We start from the raw sequence: 21,554 nt of genomic DNA, 5'->3' as shown, positions 1-21,554 counted from the left end.
AAACCAGGTGCTTTCTAATGCCCCTTCTGAATTGTATTGTGGTTCTATGGAATTATGAAGTAACTTTTGTTAAATTAGATGTTATGAGCTCTCTAACATAAAGATGTAATAAAAAAGATGCAGATCAATAAACAAAAGCTGTATATTTAATCTGTGAAGTGTCTGATACAAAGAATCTATAAGGAAGGACGATTTTCTGTAGCTGAGAAAGAAATTTACTGAAGCACACTGGAATTAAAGTAATGCAAAGTAACCCAGTTGCTGACTAAAGTGAAATTAGGAACAAAGTGGTTTTGAAGAACAACTAGCAATCAGAATTTCTGCTTGTAGGTTATGAAGAGTTCATGTTTTATCAAAGAATATATATTAGCTATTTATTCACTAGATTAGCTATTTATTCACTAGAGGAAATGGAAGTGGAATGTTTGTTAACAGCAAAGATGTCAAGTGGTCCTCTTGAGCAGTTACAGGCATAAAAGACCCAAGCTGTACTCATGCTTTTATTCCTTCTTAGTGTGGAAATATTGTTATAAGCATTAAAGCAATCTAATAATTGATGTTATAAGTCAAGTTTATGTACAAATGGGATCTCTTCAGTCAATGTAGGACGTAAATCATTGTATGCGAAATGGTTTATCTGTTTCATACTGAATTATGTACAGCACATCTCGCTTAAATATGAAACATAACATTGGTTGAACAATTAGTTGAACAGTGTCAATGAAGGTATTGTTCAAAGTGTTAGTCTTATAGTCCAAGTAGTAGTTATGAACAGCAAAAAATTAATGAGGCAGTTGATTAAAGACTCTTCCATCAGCTCGTAAGCTGATTGAGTTCTTAATCACTTTTCAAAGGAAAAATTAAAGAAAAAAATACTTCTTGCTTATTTTACTGTGCACTTCATCAGTATAGACAATCAAACAATCCCTGCTCTTTCATTATAATAATGACTTTAGAGTTGGATGGCATTTAAATAGTGCAGGGGGAAAAAGTGTACAGGGGGAAAAAAGTTTGAATTTGTTAGCTTTTAAAAGCAGCACTTAATGATTTTTTTTATTAAAGGAAGTACTAGGAAGTTTGAAAGGATTGTTCCCCTGTATGTTTATTAAATAGCAGTTCTCAAAAAAGTTAGCATAAATGTCCAGTTTTATTTGAACAGCCCATATTTGAGACTGCAGTCTTAGGCATAATTATAACACATCAGAAGCTAGAAAGTATGAATGTACTGGTTCCTAATAATTTCCTTTGGAAAATGGGTAATTACAGTAAGTATTAGAATTTTGAGTAAAGGGACTGTAAAATGCTTTTCTGTTTTCAGGTGGCTTGTCTTGCATCTTTAGGAGGGAGACACATGTTTTCTATACTATTGATCTGTAGTGCTGTTTGCTTTCCATCAGTCTATTTTGCTTCAGAACTTGGAAGTTGCAGAGTCATAAAAAGTCAGTAGCACATGTTTTAGGTTAATTTAAATAACATGGATGTTAACAGATGAAATGTATTTTCCATTCTAATGGTTGTATCATTATGTTTAAGTAAGATATCTGAGGCATATCACCAATCAATATATATTGACTATTTGGTACATTAGGAAAAAAAAAAAAGGAAAGTGTTCTTTTCTAAAACTTTCTCAGGCCTTAAAGCATTAACAAAGGATGTACTGATCCTGAATTGGTAGGCAAATCCCTTATGGTACACTTAGTCAATGAAACATAGCAGAGTGAATGTATCTTGAGTTTCTGTATCCTTGAAGAAATCTTAGACAAAATAGTTGGAAACTTCAATAATTGAATGGATGGGGAGAGGAAGTTCACAATATAATATTTATTTCTTGAGGAGAATGTGTAATAGTATTGTGTTTCTAGTAGTAGTATTTTTTAACTCTGCCATTAAGAAAACGGCCTCAAGTTCTGCAGTTTTCCAGCATGCTTTTACATTAGTCAGTATGCTGTATGGTTTTGTTTAAATATACCAAATATTGTAAAATTGAAGTTGTCGAAAATATTTTTTCTTTACTACTGTGTTTTTTGTTTTGCTTATTTGTGGGTTTTTCTTGGGACAATATTATCCTTTTGTCTGGAATTACATCTTTTCTATGTTTAGCCCTATTTCTAGGACAGCTGTAGCTGATGACAGGACGTGTAACAGTTCTCTCAAAGGATTTGTGAAATGCACAATAATTTGTCCTTTGCAAGCATTTAGATTGAGTGTGATGCTTTGTAGATCACAAATAAACTTTGATATGAGTAAAAGTTACATTTTCAGAAATACTAGACTATGCCAACCACATTTGTACTGGAGCAAATGGATCAGCTTTACTAATGTAAGAAATTAGACAGCTTTCAAATTAATAAGGTGGAAATTTAAAAGTTTTTACACTTTTTAATGATTTCACAGAAAGTGTGGAACTGATACATGTATATTAATCTATGTTGAAGCACTTGGTTGATCCTCTGTCATTTCTCTTTCCTAGCACAAAGGATGATCATTTCAATGTTAACATTCAGCCCCCTGTTGGAGAACTGCTCTTGCCTGTCACTATGTCAGAGAAAGATTTTAAGGAGGAACAAGGTGAGAAATCAGCAGCTTCAGTAAATATACTTGGGTGGGAAGAGGACTGCATGCCTTTCAATTTCCAAGCATACAGAAAGTGCTTCCAGTTGTAGGTGGTTGAGTTAGCCGCTGGTAGTATTCACTCTGACAATAATAAGTAGTTTAAAAATATCCTAAGAAGGATGTGCCATGATATGATGCAGTCTTTAAAGGGTCAAAGCCCACCCTTTACTGTAAATCAGTCTTTTGGCTCAAAGAGTTTTGGCTTCCCATCATGAAGTGTGAATGCCTTTCCTACAAGCAGCGAAACAGAAACTTGGGATGCGAGCTCAAGGAAATAAACTGTTTATACATTGGTATTGCATCAGTTTTTACTATTCTTTATTCCAATACTAATTTTCAATACTATTAATGTACCTGTTCCTCAGCTACTTTGAAGATTATTTTAATGTTTTCACTTTAAAACACTTAATGTATAAAAAAAACCTCTTGTTGGAATACTGTTTTAGAATGGTGACATGTTTTTTATACTTCTGCATTCTACTAATACTGTTTTCAAAGAATGTAAGTATCTGATACTAGTCCAGACAAAAACCCCCATAAGAGCTTTTATATTGACTTGAATATTTTATTAAAAATAATTAGAGAAAATTGTGCTTAGGTTTCACCATATGTGAAATGGAATAGTCAATACTCTTGTCCTTAATTCAGATACGATTCTTGGATATTTTAAAATATAAGCGGTTACATTTCGGATGCACTCAAATGTAGTAGTGTTTACTCATCTATCTCAATGTATGGGGATTTACATGTGTATGTCTGTTCACATTTGAGATGAGAATATGCCCATGGGATCCTGTCTCGTTGCTGTGTAAGGCTCAGAAACTCAGTATATCCATCAAGCAGTCAAGAATACCAATGACTAACATTATGTATTATTAGTTATTGCTTTTGAGCATTTCTTGTTTTTGTGTTTTTGAATTATTAAGAAAGTAGTTTAAATACTGTCTAGATCATTTGCAGTTAAGCTTTTGGCTGCAGTGGAAAGTTAGGCTTGTGCTTTATTTTCATAACCAATTGATACTTATTTGCTGTTCTTACCCTTTGCTGGCTAAAGCCTCCCTCTCTGCTTTATACCTGCTCAGCAAACCAAGGTGAGTGATTGAACAAGGCTGTAGTACATTTATTTTAAACTGTTCCCCTCTAAAAATTGTAGCTGAGGTTGTAGTGAAAAGAAGGCAGGTTACTGTGTTTCTTCCTGTTTTTATGTTTGCTTGCTTTGTGATATTCTGATAGAGTTTTTGTATGCTTTACTGTGACTGAGGGCTTTTTTTCCTCCTGACTGGCCATACAGAACCATGAGCACATAGAAGAAGTGTACTTGGAGAATAGCTATGGTCCTCTGTGGAGTTGTTGCCAAAATTCCTTTTTCTTCTGCCATTTTACTTCTATGGTTGTTGATTATTTGTCTGAATAAATCTGGCAGCTGTTTGCTATGTTTAATAGAGCAGAAAGGCTACTCTGAATAAAGCTATTTGAAAATTTGTTTATATGAAGTATTTGTAAATCTGTGAAGGTCTCTTGGCATTTCTGTATCGCTCTCTCTGTCTTACTGAATTCATTCTTTGATGCAGGACTTTGCAGGTTGGCAAATTTACTACAGGTTTAAAAATCCTTTCCTATTGCACCTTTTTTCTTATGGATATCAGCTGTATGAGAATATTCTTGGTAACAGAGGTCTCAATTCTGCATTTTGCATTAGTATTTATTACAAAGATCTAGGAACAGGTAGCATATGGGAAGAATTACTTTGTGTTCTTGCTGAATGAAAAATCCAAATTACAACAATAAATGCAGGGCAATTTAGAAGTTGGTATATATTATTCCATTTTGTATTTAATTTAAATTTGCCTCCATCATTCTCTAAATGAATCTGATTTATGTAACTTTTTTTTTACTTTCATGGTTGGTTTTTTTTTGGTTTTGTTTTTTTTGGTTTTTTTTTTTTTTTTGGTTGGTTGGTTGGTTGGTTGGTTTTGCACATGTTTGAAGTCCTGTATCTGGAGATGCCTGGTTTTATTTGCAACCAAAACAGATAGGGAAAAAACAGTGAAGGAATGAGGAGAATATTAGAAATGCAAGGTAACACTGAGAGAATGAAAATATGTATGGGTTTTAATGATTTTTACATCTAAATTGCATGTGTAACCTAATAAGAATGCTATGTAGAAGACAATTCATTGCCACATGTCTTTACTCAGTTATACTCTGCTGTTTTGCATTGTCTGTTACATTTGTATATGTCCATTTTCTTCCTGATTGCATAAAGAGAGAGGGGCAGACAGGTTATTGAATATTCATGGCTGTGAAGGCTATCTGGTGGTAGTGGCAGAACCTCAAAAGCTGTTTTTGTCCACATGCTGTGCTTGATATGCTTAGCTTTGCTGCACCGTCTCCCCTTTCCTTCCGTCCGGAACTCAGGAATCCTCTGTTGAAGTAGTTCCCCAGAGAAGCAGCTGAGTTAGTGGTTGTTATGATTGACAGTTTGGAATGAGTGGATTAAAAGAATATTGTCAAACAGTCTTTACCTTTTTGCTCAAATATTTTTTCTGATCCTTCAGGCCTCAGAATTTTATACCCTGTTTTACATCACATTCCCATGAGAAGTCAAGTAGCCTTAGCAGAAATTCTGCGTGAGTGGAACATTTACTATTGGGAACTCTATATCCAGATTTCAACTTGTCTGTTGTTTTTAAAATTCAGTAGCAAAACTCTCCTTCCCTCACTTCAGAATGGAGCTAGTCTGCTGGCTAGCATACCTTGTTACCCATCACTGTAATTTTTCCAATTTAGTTTTCTTCTATTATTTAAAATATGTACAGTTATTTCATCATATTAGGTGGTTAACCCAGACTAATTGCTACTTTATGCTTGGGCTAGAGTTTTCTTAGATTCTCATGTTTCAAGCAATAATAAATGTGTCATGTGGTTGTTATAGCTGGATATTAATCAGAATTTTTATTATGGTGTTTTTAAAATAGGCAATTAAAGCTACTTTAGGATTTTTTTTCTCTTAAGAGACATGTTTTTAAATAATTTTGTCACCATTTTTTTTTGGATGTGTATACCTGAATCACATTTTAAAAAAACAAACCAACAACAAAACCCAATCTTGGTTAAGTAAACAGATAGTTTACGTAATTTTATTAAAATTATATATAAAAAATTTGTTTTCCTAACAAGCAAGATGCTAATTCTTTAAATGGTTGGACATTTACTATTTTCTGGCCATTGACTACCCCAAGCAATCATATTTGATGCTCCTTAATTAGAGAACCCTTTTTTATTTCCAGGTTCTTTTCCACCTCAGCAATCGAGACAATACATTTGCTTACCACGCTGCTCTCCTAAGTGTTCTTTTGCATGTAAATTAATCTTGATTCAGTTTACACTGTCATGCTGAGTGGTACAAATTGCCTATAACAATAAAACAGCATGAGTTAAAAATAAAGGGGGGTGAAAAAGCAGATTGAATGTGTGCCTTACTTGATAGGATGTTACTTTGCTTTATGCCAATACATTAGTCGACGATAATGAATCTTCTGTTCTGAAAAGCATGGTTTAGTTGATTTTTTTAATTTTACTTCAATGGAGCAGTACCTTGTCTTTTATAGAACAAGTTAGACAAACCATTAATGACAAGAGTGTTAAGGTTAAATATGAAGCAATGCATTCACTTCTCTGAGTGCTATCCATCTTTCCATTTACAGGAGCTTGACAAAAGTACTGGCTTTGTACAACATTTCCTTTAATTACATGCTGCGGGAAACAGGCTTTTAACATAAACATAGTTGCATTCATTTATTCAGCATTTGCTCTTCAATAGAGCTTAATGGAGAAGGTTTAAATCCTAAATAAGTACACACATCTCTCAGCAGTGTTATGTCAGTCCCTGTGCTCTGCTTAAAAGCAGTTTTAGTCTGTGTATGTAGTTTGTAAAGCTTTTGCCTAATAGTTAAACAATTTGAAACAGAATGTTCTACTCCCAAGATAAATCTGATTGCTATAAAAGTTGCATGCTTATTTTTTTTCTCTTCAAAAATATCCTATTATTTACTCATCACCTGTTCCATTTTTACTTTCATATTTCTTATTTTTTGATAGCAGCACATTCCAGCGCATTAAAATACTGGATTTATTGTTTTAATTGCTCTTATTAAGTATCTTGGTACTACTATTTCCTCTGGGTTAGAACTGTATGTGCAGCACTAAAGCACTGGCCTTTTGAGACTTTTTATTGTTTTCATTGTTAGTGTTGCTTCAGACGCTTCATATTTCTGCCTGAAGTACCGTGCTCCTTTGTTTGTCTGCGTTTTCAGCTTCTGAACATACTTTAAAAAGGCACACACACAGTGTTGTAGTTACTGTTGTGTTTTAATCAACATGAGCATCCAACAAATCATTCTTCTAAACAATGCATATTGATAGAAAAGTGCAAATTTTATTAAAATATCCTTGAATGGTATATCCTTCTTTCCATTTTCTTCATCATATGTTGGGATATGATCTTTACATTTCTGTTCCATTTTGTAGTGATATTCAAATAATTTTACTCAAATAGTTTATATTGATATTTTAGAGAGCTGGATACTAACTGAATTTACCAGTTTCAAATGTGCTGACTTTATCTTAACTAATTGAATCTGAATTTCTGGATATCTGAATTTAAGAATAATTTTTAGCAGTTGGATATGGAATTATACTTAAATGTATGATTGAAAGATTATAAAATATCTTTGTATATGATCTTACTTAAGCTGGACCTTTCCAAATCAGTCTTACTTAATATTTAATTTCTCCATTTGCATTCTTCTTTTAAATTAAGCTTTTTATGAGAAAATAACTACCTTGGTTTCACAGTTGTATTAGTATCACATATGTCATTGTTCAGCTATTACTAATTTGTTTCTGGTAACAGGTCATTGCAAGTAAGACATTAAACTAAGGTAATTACATGAGTCTTTATAAAATTGTTTTCTCTATAAATGAATTAAGTTTTAATGCTTTTTTTTTAATTTAGATGTCTACTGTTTTGTTTTAATGCTTAATAAGAAAGCAGATCTTAGTGTATTCATAATGAAATACTTAATGTTTCAGGAATGCTGACAGGAATGAATGAGACATCTGCTACAATAGCTGTTGCTCCACAGAACTCTACTAGACTTGTAATAATTGAGAGAGTAGTGAAAGCAGCAAACCTGGGTGTAGTCCCTTCTGGTCAAGATAACATACACAGGTAAGATTATATGTTATTCAAAGTATGACCATCTTTTTATATGAATTTTTTAGTTCAAAAATCATCAACATTTGATAATATTAGGGAAAATTTTATTACTGATACCTTTGAGGGAGAAGGTACCAAATTATAGTGTAGTATATAATACTAAGGAGCTAGTAACTTAAGTAATCTGCAGCTCATTATTTGAGAGTACATAGAAGTGTCTAGACTTTACTGTACAATTAAAGGGAATTGTCCATCCTTTGTTTTGTTTCAAAGGGAAGAGGTAGCCTTTTAGAGCACAGTACTTTCAAGAATGTTTTTGGGGATATTTTAACTTTTGTTTCTGTTTCCCATAATAAATAGCCTGCTCCAGTTTCATCATCTGTGAAGAGCAACTTGTTTTTCTACATTTTTTTTGACATTCCTATATATATGTATCTGCAAGGAAATACAATTATTAGCCCAGAAAGTCATTGGCCCTGTCAAATTTGCAGTTTTTACTTGCGGATTAATCAACTTCATCCAAATACTATGATACAGAATGTCAGCAAAAGTGATGCAATTGTTGGTTAATGACAGCTTTTAATGTGATGGACTCAAAATATTTAGTCCTGTGGATCTGTATGGCTTCTCACTTGTGGCAGGAACAAACAGGTTAAACAGGTCTTGAAATAAAAAAAATGAATACATCTCTCTTACCATCTACTAAAACTAAATTCACTAAATTCTGAATTATCTCTAGTCCCCTGAATTTTGTTATTCAATAAGTGCAAAGTATCTTCTTTTAAAGAAAAGAATGCCTTTTTTTGAAATTTTGCTGACTGAGGTGGCTGTTTGAAAGGCTGAGAATGCTGTAGCCTACATAAGATTAATAACCTGATATTGTTGGTTGTAGTCTCTTTTGCATTGCTGGGCATTTGTATTGCATTGCATTAACATTAACCCAGCTGGATTTTCCTATGTATTTGATACGGTTAATGATAAAATTCTGTTTCACCATAAAAACATGGCACAGCTAGTGCAATTGCACTGAAATGATTGTCACTGTTGACACCTGATCCTCCATGAAACAGTCCTCATTTGTTGCATCCCTGAGGGATCTGTATAGCCTGTGTTCTCAACATTAATTCAAAGACTAGGTGAGAGTGTCAATCAAGAGAGACTGAAGAGTCTGCTGTCTACAGGTGCTCTCCATCTTTACCCTATCTATCACATGACACTTACCACATAGGCATGGATTGTTTTGTTGACTGAGTCTCAAAAAGGCTCCCTACAATAATAGCCTTGCTCCTAGATCAGCCACAGGTTTCCCAGTTGTAGATAAGTTTCTAATTTGATGTTGTTTTCTTTTGCTCTTTTGGTTTCTTTTAAAGGAAGTTTTCTACAACAGAGTCTATAAGCTACAGTAAATAAGTTGAAGATGTGCTTACTGTTGAGTACTCTCCTTCAGAGACAGTGCTTAAAGGCATGTTCAAGTCAAGCTGAGGTATTCAGAGAGCTTCAGAGCATCCTGAAGTCTTCTTTGATTTTTTTAGATTCAAAATGCAATGTTTTCATAACTATTGCCACAATAGTTATAGAATAGACTATAGAATAATCCATCAAGCAAAACAAATAGGTTGTAACAATTTAAGTGGCCTATGAGAAATGCCCAGCAGTTAATAAGCATTTAGAAAACAGTCCTTCATTTATTTTGTCATAAGTAAATGTAGTTCACTGATATTATGTAGTCGTATTTCCACTTCGATTTTACTGAGCAGGAATATTACCTAATTGATACTGTGATGAACCTGTTCATCTTTTAAACAGTAGTGCTTTATCATTAAAGTAAATCTCAGATTCACGTGAATGAATATTTGAGATAAATATTAGATAATTAGTAATTTCAAAATGCTAAAAAAATGACTAAAAAATAGTTCTTTTATATATCTGTATCCAAAGTAAACATATGTTTGGATTAAATGAACTCTGTCATGAGAGGAAACAAAAATTAAGTCTCTTCTGGCAGAAGTCTCATGGATACAAGAATTTTGACTTTTATTTATGTGACACACAATTTCAGGATAATAAACAGTCACCTTTTCTCTTGTCTAAACAGTTACAGATTCAATAAAAATATGTTAAAAATTCATTTCCTATTTTTTTTAATAGGATTGTCATTTGTCTTTTATTGTAAGTGATATTGGATAAAAAAATTGCATCCAAAAACTTTTAGCTCATCATGCTGTTCTGTGAAGACTACTTCAGCTGACTTCTTGGAAGAGCCTAGTACATACCTTTTTACACAGAAAAAGAAGTACTGTTTTCTAACTGGCATTCTGCACTGTGCAGCATAAATTATATTAACCTATTAGCTGTTCATCGCCAACTTGAGTATTACTGCTTAATGATGGCTAATGCCAAAAAAATTGTATTGCCTGGTAATGCAATATACTCATTCAGAATGAAATTGTACAGTTTAATATAAGTGCAAGAGTATCTAATGGACATGAACAGGTGTGTTTCATGGTTTCTTTCAGTCCGAACATATTCACATTCACGCTGAAGATGTTGTCATGCTGGTGGAATCCAATTACGAGTCCTTAAATTAATAACCCTATTAGGATTTTATTTCTGCACCAAGTAAAAACACTTAGAACAAACATAATGAAGATTTTAAAGAAATATATCAACACAGTAGCATGCAGTCACCAAAGAAAAATGAAAAAAATGAAAACAAATGTCAAGTACATTAGCTATATATCTAAGCATATCACAATATAGCAACCCTTTCTTACTTCCATTTGTTTTCTCTCTTTATCATATGGCTACTAAATTTCTGCACTTAGTTACCATGTAATAATTTAACTGTTAAATGAATGTAGAACAATATGCCAGGTGACATAGATGATCCTGCTTTAAAAATGTCTTTTCTGACCCATTCTTATTTGAAGTGACAGCTGCAAAAATTCTTAACTCAGTAGCCAATAGATAGATAGATACAGATACAGACATAGATATCAGAGCAAAAAGTTGCAGGTTAATGTTTATATATTTGAAAATAAATTTGCTGTACTATTTTACTTCTTTTAGAATAGTTACCTGATCTTCAATGGAGTTTTTTCAAGGGCTTAGATTATGGGGCCTTGTAAGACAACATGCAATGCCTTTGCATGTTCTTAATAGGATTTAGCTATTTTATTTATTGATCTTTCTTGCTTTTGCTACTAAGTGGAAACATTATTTTAATTTTAAATTAAATAAATTGAATAAACTTAATTCTACTAGAAGCAAGAATGTGAAATGCATTTCAAAAGAGAAATTTTCTTGAATGGGAAATGTGTTTTCTTAAATATGAAACTTCAGAAAAAAGAATCCTTTTTTTCCTTAAAATATTTTTTCACAAGACTAATTAGATTAATTGTTGGAATATCCATAGCTTGTAAGAGCTGTTACTTGTTGTTGATAAAGTAATTTCAAAGAGTCAGCACCAAGCTTCTGTCTTTTGGTTCAGACCACAACTGAGGGCACTGTTTGAATATCTGAAGACAAAGACACTGGAAGAAAAGTTTTTGTTCCTGCAGGGAATTAAATCACTCTGAAAAACTACCTTTAGGGAGCAAGTAGTTTTCTGTTGAAGTATGTCTGTTGCTGTTTGTTGTCATTGAGGAAAGCCTATTAGGAATTATTCTGTCTCAAATATAAGAGGGTACATAATGGAGGACAAAGTTGATTCTTCTACAGAACATCACTTGAGCTTCTAGTCTCTACTTGGGCAGTAACACCCATTGATTTAGATACAACAACAAAAAAGAAATCCAGGCTTTTCTATTTCAAAATATGATGAGATGAAGACATTACTCAATTCAAGATTTTCAGTCATATTCTATTTAACTGACACAAGCCTTATTTACCCAGAAATGCCCTTCATGTTAGTGTTACTTTCAACATGTGTTGCTTATTCTTCTCAGATGCGTATTCTAGAAGTTCCTGAGGTCTCTTCCTCCTTCATTCATTTTCATCTCCTACAAGTATTAGGTAGTCATCATCTGCTTCACTTTGAATATAGCAAAAGATAACAGATGGTGATAGAACGAAAAGGCTAATTGCAGACTTGAATCTTAAAAATATTTGAATGCTCTTACAATCCTCTAGAAAGTGTCAAAATATTGTCTACTATTACATAACACTCTATGCATGAAGGAGAGATGTTTCAGGCTAAATTGGCTTAGGGGAAAAAAGTAATGGACATAGAAGGTGTTTTTTCATGCTACCAGCAAATATATGGTGCAAAGCTTTTAAAGTGTTGGCAGCAGAAAAATCTGTTCAGAGCTAAGATCACAAACTGGATTTACTTACTCACTCTCATTTTGATCTATACTTGTGTGCTTCCATTGATGTTAGAGTATAATGTGCATTGGGATGGAGAATCAGGTTATCTTCAACTACCTACCTCTCTACCTTCTACTTCCCAAAGCATTTCTTAAATGGGATGCACTGTACTACAGAATATTATTTACGTCAATGTCTGTGGCTCTAAAAATGGTGCAAGATAGATCATCTTTTCCTCTCTTTTCATTCTTGAAGACTACCTGTGCATTGCCCAGTCAGTCAGTGAGATAAAACTCTGAAGCCAGCAGGGTGGATAATGAAGAATGAAGTTTAGTCAACCTCAACTTATTTAATAGTCCATTGCACTAGTCTGTTGCTGCTGTTGTATTCTGGAAGGAATCCTCAATTGCAAACAGGAAGTAGCAGGATTAGAAACTGAGCATGGTGTCATATATATCTCTCTATTATGCAGTTTGTCAGGATGGCTGTAACCACTGACCTGCACTCTGAGACACACAACAGCATTCATTTCTGTCCTCAAATTTCACATGGTCAGTTCTATAATTTCAACAACCCAATATGGGAAAATATTGGAGGTTTTGGAGAAGATCAAATCTCTTTCATCAACGAAGCTCTTTAAGTGTTTCAGAATAGGCATTTCACATTTTAAAATAGGAATTTTAATGTCTTTCTCCATTACAATCACAAAAGTTGCGATAATAACAGCAATTTCTTCTTTCTAGATAAGACCAGGTCTTGCAGAGGGAGGATTCTCATCTCTTAGTGAGGTGTCATAGCGCCTGAATTAGCAGCAAGCAAGTTAAGTTTTAAACAAAGCAGCATGAAACAGCACTTCTGCTCATTGCTGGGGCAGGTCTAACTAGCTCAAGCACAGTAGTGCATGTAATGACTGTGCAGCTTCGGAGACCTACATTTTTAAGGACACTTCACTGAATCATGTAGATATGGTAGTTTCTTCAGAGCTTGCTGTATGCAGTATGCCATTGCTTAGTGTACCCTTAACTATCTGATTTCTTGAATAAGCAATTACTGAACAAGATGTAAAATACTGTCCACCTGTCTTGTGGAGGTTTGTATTGCTATCCTTTAGCTAAATGAGAAACATACTGTGCAAATAATTTATGATGACAGTAAATACACTGCAATGGGTGAGAATTCATACTCTGAATAATATGAAAACAAGACCAAATGTAGAAACTTGCATAAAATGTTTAAAATACAGAAAATATAGAAATCCAAGGACCTGCATTTCACTAGCTTTTATTTCTTACCCCATGAATCAGCCTGACAGTCTGGTTGTATTCACCCCTTTTTATCATTTTGCAACCTGTCATGTCCCATTTATAGTATATTGGCAGACTGATTCTCAAAGGAAAGAGGGTTTTGTTTACAGACAATTTTGATTATCAGAGAATGTCGTGCTTAGTAATCAGTTATCCTCCCCTTATCTTTTTAATCCAGCAACACTTATTGTGGGGAGAAGAGGTATGCAATTGCACATGTGTATAGGTACACTTGTATTGAACCAAATCCATCCAAAGGGGTCCACCTGGAAAATTTTTCTGTTTATGTCATCTTCCAATTTTCACTAAATTTGGAAGAATTCTCAGGCAGAAAGTTAGTGATCAGACCCCATCAGCTTAACATAACTAACAACTGCATCTGCTTCCAGCATGTCTGCTAGAAAGGAAAATACCTATCTATTGAGGGTAAACACCAAGTATAAATTTCTGGGAAACAGAAATTCTTTATAGTTACTCACTTGAATCCAAGTATATGTTGTCAGTAGCTGATAAACAGGTCTATAAATCCGCAAAGACTTTCTTAAAAGCCTTTTCTGTTCTGTGTGCAAGCACACCTGTTCTGAGGTTTTACTAAGCAGTTAGCCTGTTGGAGAGCTCCAAGGAAGTGAAATCAACCTCTGCTCCTGCTCAGTACCTCCTTTGATGCAGTTACCTACGTCTGTTTTGCTTCTGTATTTCCTTAGCTGTGGGGCTCAGTCTTCCTTTTCTGCTCTTCTAGAAAGCTTCAGTGGGTAGCTGCATAAATAAACTTGTAACAGGCATGCAGCTTTGATTTTGCTTCCTAATCTCTCAAGTAGGAATTAGAGAGCTAAATAACTTAGGCAAAACAGCTTCTCTGGTAGTCTTTACCTGCAGGAGACAGAATTTTAAATGGAATAGTATATCCATGTCCACAGTTATTTCAGCCTTTATTTTAGCCAGAAGTTGTAAGCTCTTAATGTTTTCATGCTTTATGAGGGAAGTAATTCCAGCTTTCTATTTTGGGGGTTTGTGTTTTGTTTTGTTCTCTTTTTTTTTTTTTTTTTTTTAAAAAAAAAAAAAAAAAAAAAGAGGAAAAAAATTTTTAAAAGCCCAGCTAGACTAACCAATTATATTTCTTTAAACAGGCAGGACTAGAAGTTTTTCTGGTTAGTAACTATTCTCAGGTTAATATTTTTATTAATAGAGGAAAAGAAAATAGAATTTTATAAGTATGAAAGTACTCATTCTGTGGTTCCTTATATTACTCTTCCTATTATAATTATTTCTTAATCAAGCCTAATCAAGTCTGTAATCTTGACATTTTCTCTCTTCTAACTAAAGGGCCCTGTGTATACTAATACTGTTTTCATGTGTTATCATCATATGAAGATTTTCATTAACTGGTGCAAAATACTTGGTCAAGAGAATACCTTCACACAGAATCATTTTAATGCCCTTAACACTGTAGATTTATTATTGTATTAAGGAGCTTATATGCAAATTGCAAAATTTTAAAATAACTTTAGGAAATTAAATTTGGTCTTAACATTAAAAGTATATGAGTGAGTCATTTTAGATATGCAGTTAATCAAAATAGATAGCTCTAGGCTGGCTTATTTGCTGTCCACTAGAGGACAGCACTGCTTTTGTATCTGAATGGTATAAAGTGATAAATATGTGCAGCATTTTCTTTGAAAAACAAACAGGAGCCTTTTGAGCTAGTTATTTAAACAGAAAATGCTTAACACTTAAAGAACTAACTGAGCAGAAGACTGTCTTTGATTGTAAAGATCTCTGAGTATTTAATATTTAATATTCTAATATCTTTCTATAAGGTAATCTGCTTTCTTGAAATTAAATAATTTTCCTGCAAATTAAAATTTATAGCCTGTTTTAAAAATAGACTGAGTATAATTCTCAAGCACGTATCATATTAAATGCCCAATTCTATAGAAAAAAAAAAAACAGTGAAGTATGAGGAAACAAAATAGAGTATTACAATTAGAATTTCTGGGTGGGAGGACCAAATATTTTTATTCAAGCTTTTAGCTCATTGAAGTTTTGGTGAGATATAAATACCTACATACAAAAATGCTGATATTTTTAAACTATGATAAATGATTAATGATAAATTTGGAAGATGATAAAAGGTTCATGCAGCATCTTTTTGAACATGTAGAGCAGTGGCATGTATTGAACAGTAAGTTCAGGTGACTCACTTGCATTTCTGCATTTTTGTTAGAGGTACAGTGTAGCTGCTTACAGGAAACTGAGAACAGACTCATAATATATTTTGGCAATACAATTAAAAATGGTAAAAATATGTACATTTGATTGCAATTTATTTTACAATTTTTTTATTTTATACCTCCTGAAAAAATAGATTATGTTGGAAAATAATTACATTCTTTTAATGAATTAGGTATTTGTTCAGAGATAGTGTTAAAATTGCATTAAATATGCTGGAAAAAAGCAAGTCACACTATCATAATATGATTTTTAAGGTAAATAGTAATCAAATTGTATTAGTAGTAACCAATGTTAAAATCACCAGATTAAGTTCCTTCTTTTTGTGCTCACAGTTTTACTATTAAGCTTTCTCTATCCCCAGATCAGAACTAATAACCAAATACTTCCTTCACATTCTAAGCCTTACCCAGAGAATGAATTCAAGTAGATTAGTAATTCAGCCAATTTTTAGATGAGTTGTTATTTATAAAGTGAAATCTGTACATAGGAGAGCAATAGGAAGATTCAGAGTACTGAAACTGTAAGTATCTTTGTTGACCAGTTGACATGCTGGAAAGTCCTTTGTAGTTATTCATTATTATATTTACAAATTGAAGACTAATTCACAGCAGTATTTTTTTCTCCTTTGAGTATATTCATTGCATAACTTGATTACACATTTGTCAGCTTTGGACTAATTATTTTTCTACAGCTAGGGCAGGGTATTGCATCTTCTGATTGTCTTCCTTACTAATAGGATTCTGTCTGCTTCAGCAGGCAGTAATTGAAGGCTTCATGTACAAGATTTGAAGAGGGGAGGAAAAAAAAAGTTTTAGCCTCCATGGGCCTTTGCCACTCTTTGTGGTAAGCAGTAGAACAGAAAAAGAAGAATATTTAGCTTGAATAGAAGGTCAGAGAGGAAGAAAAGCACCGGACAAGAGAGAATGTGTTTTAATGCTGTTGAATTATGCGTAACAAACCCTGCTCTGCTGTAAATATCCCGATAGTGAGTGTTCAGGTGTAAATTTACTTTTTCAAATGTTGAATTTTAAAGAGCAGATTTTAAGTGAGTTCATCTGCTGCTGTATATTCACTGCCATGAAATTTTCATAACCTTTCCCCCTACAAATGTGTCTCCTTATAGTAGCTATATTTTGTATACAGAAAAAGAGAAAATTACTGGCAGTCTGTATTCAGACTAGTCATCATTGCAAAGTCAGTGTTTGGTAAATGCCATCACATTGTAGTATCTGATACTCTGTGTTTTCTCTTCGTATCAACTATATATGAAATTTTTCTGTATTGTTATCATGAACAAATTTTATTTTCACGGGAAGTGACTGAGACTGTGTACTTATTTTTAACTCCTGAAAGACCGAGTTACTTTCTAAAAATATATAGTACTTTATTGATGTTGATTATAATTCTAAATGTATATTTCCTTATCCACTGATAGTTACTATATTTATATAAAAATATTGTATTAACTCCTTCTCTTTTTTTGCATGTCACATATGCTCAGAATATTTAACTGACAAAAAAAAATTATACAGTCAGAATATGCAAATATTTCTCACATTGTTTTGTTCTAATCTGTCTTGATTTTTTTTAAATGGGAAAAATATTAACAGCTGCAAATGTTCCTGAATATTTTAACGATGTAAAATCAGGTTTAGAATCAATATTATCACAGAATTAAATACTGCATCATTGCAGAAACAGCCATCTTGAAGCTATTAGTAAATATTTGGTTCTGTTTTCTGGATGTATTCTCATTTGCTTTGGTTTTTTGAGTTTGTTTTTGTTGTTTGTTTGGGGTATTTTATATTTATGGATGTATCCATTGTTGCAACAGAGCCATGCTTATAGTTCGTATAACTCTATGTTAAGAGTTGTCCACAGGACAAATTCATTCTTTTGGACCTACAATCAATCAATGTACATCCTAGATTTAAATGTATCACAGTGCACTTTTCAAGGCTTATTAAAGGCAATGATTTCTTGTTGGTTTATTGTCTTTTTCAGTTTATTTTGGTTTGGTGACTTTTGTTTGTTTTTAATTCAACTTCTAATCTACAAAATGAAAAATTATTACTGATCTCATGGAGAAAAAAAAAGTTTCTCACTAAGACTGAGCACATGTTATTAGTGATTAATCTTTTGCTGCTGAGAGATTTTTTTAGTGGCTTTCTAGGCTTTTTAAGGTATTTAGTTGCGCACAACAAACCTTTTGGAAAATCCTCGAGTGTTTATGGTAAGGGTTAGCATGCAGCAGCATGTATGTAGTTGAAAAAACAGCTATTAACTAAATCCTTCAATGACAGTGTATTTAAAACATCTAAATAACTGACAAATTGGTTTTATTGCTAGCGCAAATTGCTTCATCCTGATTATAACTGTGTTCAGTTTTAGATTATACAAGTGTATTTATAACTCTCCTTAGAAACTAGATTATACTCCCTATTCAAAGGAACAGGTTTTAGTTTCCAAAGTTCAAAAGCAGCTGTAAACCCACTGAGTGGCTCTCTTCTGTACATTCTTTTTTAATGATGAAATAAGTCGTCCTGTTGCGAGTAGAAATAATTCTTCCTTCACCAAGCAATTCCAGATCCCATATAGATGACCATTGATAGAAGCTTATTAGCTGCTGCTAGTTATGCATATTAACACTTTGTGTGAAATTATCTGAGTATCAGGCCCTTTGCATCTTGCAAACCACATGCAAACTCACATCTTATTGATTTTATGTGGTTTATTCAGGGCTATGGAAAAGTACTATTGATCCCCTAAGTGATTTTGCAAATTCACATGTGAAAATATCACAAAACTCATCTCATGCTTTGGACCACCTTGGCTTTCCCAGAACTCTGACTTTGTATCACTTTCAGCTTTTGATAAAAGAGGGTAAAATCAAGCCTTGGGGCTATGAAACACAGCAGGAGTGCCAACTAGCAACCTATTTATGTGCATACTCAGAGATAATCTGCTTCTGTGTTGTCCCAAGACACGACTGTTAAGTAAATAAAGTGACTAATAAGACTATTGTTTCTATAATTATCCCCCTGTCGAAGTCAACAAGAGAAATAGTCATCTTCCACACTGCAGCATAAATAGATGAAATCATTGATATAACTAGCTAAGTAGGTAATTTTTGTACTAGTAAGATTGTTTTATAACCTCTTATTAAAAAGAGAGGTCTTTGAATGTATCTGTAATCCAGACAAAAGAAATAGATTGACCTGTGATGGGTGACATTAGAAAAGTGCCCCGTGTTTCCTTAATTGGTATAATGTGTTATGAGATTTTGATATGCTTAGTTTAAAAAGAAAAAAAAAAAAAAAAAAGACAGAAATTACTTCTCGTTTAAAGAGAACCTGCTTCCTGCTTAAGTGGCTAATATTTTAATTAAGTCTGGAGTGAAGTTTTTTGAGTATCTCCTGATAAACTCCCTCCTTTATGTTGATGGTAATTAAACAGATCCCCAAGGGCTTGGGTAGGCGATTTGCAAGGCCCATGCTGATTGTCAGACAGGAGACACTGACCAGTTGGTTTGCTCTTGAATAGCCCACAGCGTGCTGTCAGCGCAGCAGTTTGATTTTTCTGTATTGTGAGCTGTTGTCAGGGCTAACTGGGTCCTATTGTGACTGAAGATGTTGCGCAAATTGAGGCAGATGGCTCTGATTCAGACACGTGTCATTCAGAAAGAGGAGAGGAGATTGGCCCTGCAAAGTGGGGTCAGACGGGGTCACAGACCTGCTCTACACTTGTTAGTGTTTTCAAAAGCCCATGTGCAGCAACTTTGTTGTAGAGAAGTAACCAAGAAGGGGGGGGGGGGGAATGTGGAGGGGGGGTGGGAAGCATGTTGTGCTCCTTGTGGAAGATGGAAAGGTGGACGCTGTTGCCATCCTCTTGCTTCTTGTCTCTTGGGCCTGGCTCTGCCCACAGAATGAATTAACAGGATTGACAGAAGTTCATTGTGCCTAAAATGGCTTTTCAGTCAATTGTGGTGCTTAAAAGGCTAGTTTTGCTTTTAATTCCATGTAATTAGTGGGTTCTTCATGTCTTGGAATTTAGTAATGCTGCATTAGTCCTAACTTTCGTCTGTCTGATTGCTGGGTAGTTTTTTATTTCCTTTGTAGGATTTTTAGTAATTATAAAATGTTTAAAAAGATTGGTCACATTTTTATGGTTCTGGAGATAAATTCACAGATAGAATAACTCTGTCTTGCTTTTACTGTCATTTCAAACTGATAGTTTCATATATTTATAAGTTTGACTAGTTTGAATTAATTTCTAGGATTACAAGAGGAGACACATCTCAGAAAGTACAACAGTTTGACTTTTTGTATGTGTTCTACTACATTTAACATAGTTGTATTGTCTTTGGGGCACCAAATAATGAAAATCCTTGGAAAATTCTGTACAGCTGTAGTTAGGTTGTAAGTGTGTATGAATATTGTAGATGAACTGAAGAATCAGTATTTACATTAAAAAAAATATTTAAATAATATTTAGCTTGTACTACTAAATACAAAATTTTGTATGATACTTCTTTGCCCTTTTAAAATGCAAAAATATTTACATAAATTATGTTTGAAGAATTTTGGGGAGCTTTTATGGTTTATCCCCTGAAAAGCATTAATGAATTTAGAAGTGCTTTATTATATTTGAGCTCGTTTAACTCTTGCGGAAAGAAACATTTGAAGTCTTTGACCTTAAGATTCTCAGTGTTTTTTTCTATTTTCTTTTTTTATTTTTCCTTTTCCCTCCAGGTTTGCAGCTAAGACTGTGCACAGTGGGTCACTGATGCTAGTCACAGTGGAGCTGAAGGAGAGCTCTACAGCACAGCTCATCATAAACACTGAGAAAACTGTGATTGGTTCTGTTCTGCTGCGGGAGCTGAAGCCTGTCCTGTCCCAGGGGTAACCTGCTTACATCTGGACTTCAGAATCTGGCACACAACAAAAGTGCCTGGCATCCACTACTGCTGCCTTTCATTTATAATAATAGCCCTTCCATCTGGCAGTGGGGAAAGAATACACTCTTGACATTCTTGTCTTCTGCTTTAGAATGCTAGTGCGTATCTATCATGTATGCAAGTCCTTTCCTTTTTTTCTGCTTGCTAACCAAAGAACATATATTTTACTGTCAGTTATCTGCGCTTTTAAATGTATTTCCCATTTGTTCTACCCTAGTCCTTCCCTCTGTCTTCCCTTCCCCCACTACCTTCCTTCCCCATCAGTTTCCACTCCCCCCCCATAGTGGACAAATACTAGGTAATAAAGTTCAAGGGAAATTACACTGCTTGAAAACTGAGTTCAAATGGCAGGTGGGTTCCAGCAACATACACAAGTATGTGGTTCAGAGAGAATTTTGGTGTAAGTGTGAAAACACAGTAAGTACAGCAAAATGGTGTTTGTTTTTTAGAAATGCTTGTAAACCTGAACTCATCTATGGAGAGCATTGTCCCTATATTACTGTCATTTTCTCAAATATTTTGTTAAGATGCTAATAAAGTAGTGCCTATGAACAGAGACTCCCTCTTTCTTGTTTTGGTAGAAGATTGATAACAGACATGCTGGTATTGTATATACCTGGTTAACTAAAGTAAATACAAATGAGGTGGACACTACTTACATCAGTAAACAGTTCTTGCAAAAGTAGCCAGTGTTTGTGCTCCTACAATAATTGTCTGCTATACAGTTACATTTTTGTTAATAAACAATGCTAGCAACTGCTTATTTTCAAATTGGCCTACTCATAAAATACTGATTGAATTGTTCAAATGAGTATTAAATGAAATACTGATTATTAGACTGTTGTGGCAAATACTATCATCTAGCTTAATGAATAGTTCAGCTTTATTTCAAGTTTATTTTCTAAGATAGATTAAAACA

At 33.7% G+C, this 21,554-nt stretch overlaps 1 protein-coding gene across 6 annotated transcripts in view; it reads left to right on the top strand.

The window, feature by feature from the left end:
- Positions 1 to 21,193, top strand: part of AP3B1 (adaptor related protein complex 3 subunit beta 1) — a 155,743-nt gene extending 134,550 nt beyond the window's left edge. For all 6 annotated transcript variants that reach the window (XM_014261067.2, XM_014261068.2, XM_088054116.1 and 3 more), the window contains 3 exons: positions 2,471 to 2,568; positions 7,708 to 7,846; positions 20,430 to 21,193. In XM_014261067.2, coding sequence (XP_014116542.1) covers positions 2,471 to 2,568; positions 7,708 to 7,846; positions 20,430 to 20,583 — 391 coding nt within the window. In that variant the 3' untranslated portion in view covers positions 20,584 to 21,193. The remainder of the gene's footprint in view (positions 1 to 2,470; positions 2,569 to 7,707; positions 7,847 to 20,429) is intronic.
- Positions 21,194 to 21,554: the final 361 nt, after the last annotated feature.

The sequence above is a fragment of the Pseudopodoces humilis genome, chromosome 4 (assembly GCF_049639895.1).
Source record: "Pseudopodoces humilis isolate 2021_Gansu_Grassland_sample_001 chromosome 4, ASM4963989v1, whole genome shotgun sequence".
In the NCBI taxonomy this organism is placed as follows: domain Eukaryota; kingdom Metazoa; phylum Chordata; class Aves; order Passeriformes; family Paridae; genus Pseudopodoces; species Pseudopodoces humilis.
Note: the sequence above shows the minus strand (reverse complement) of the source record. Positions and strands in the feature narration are given on the sequence as shown.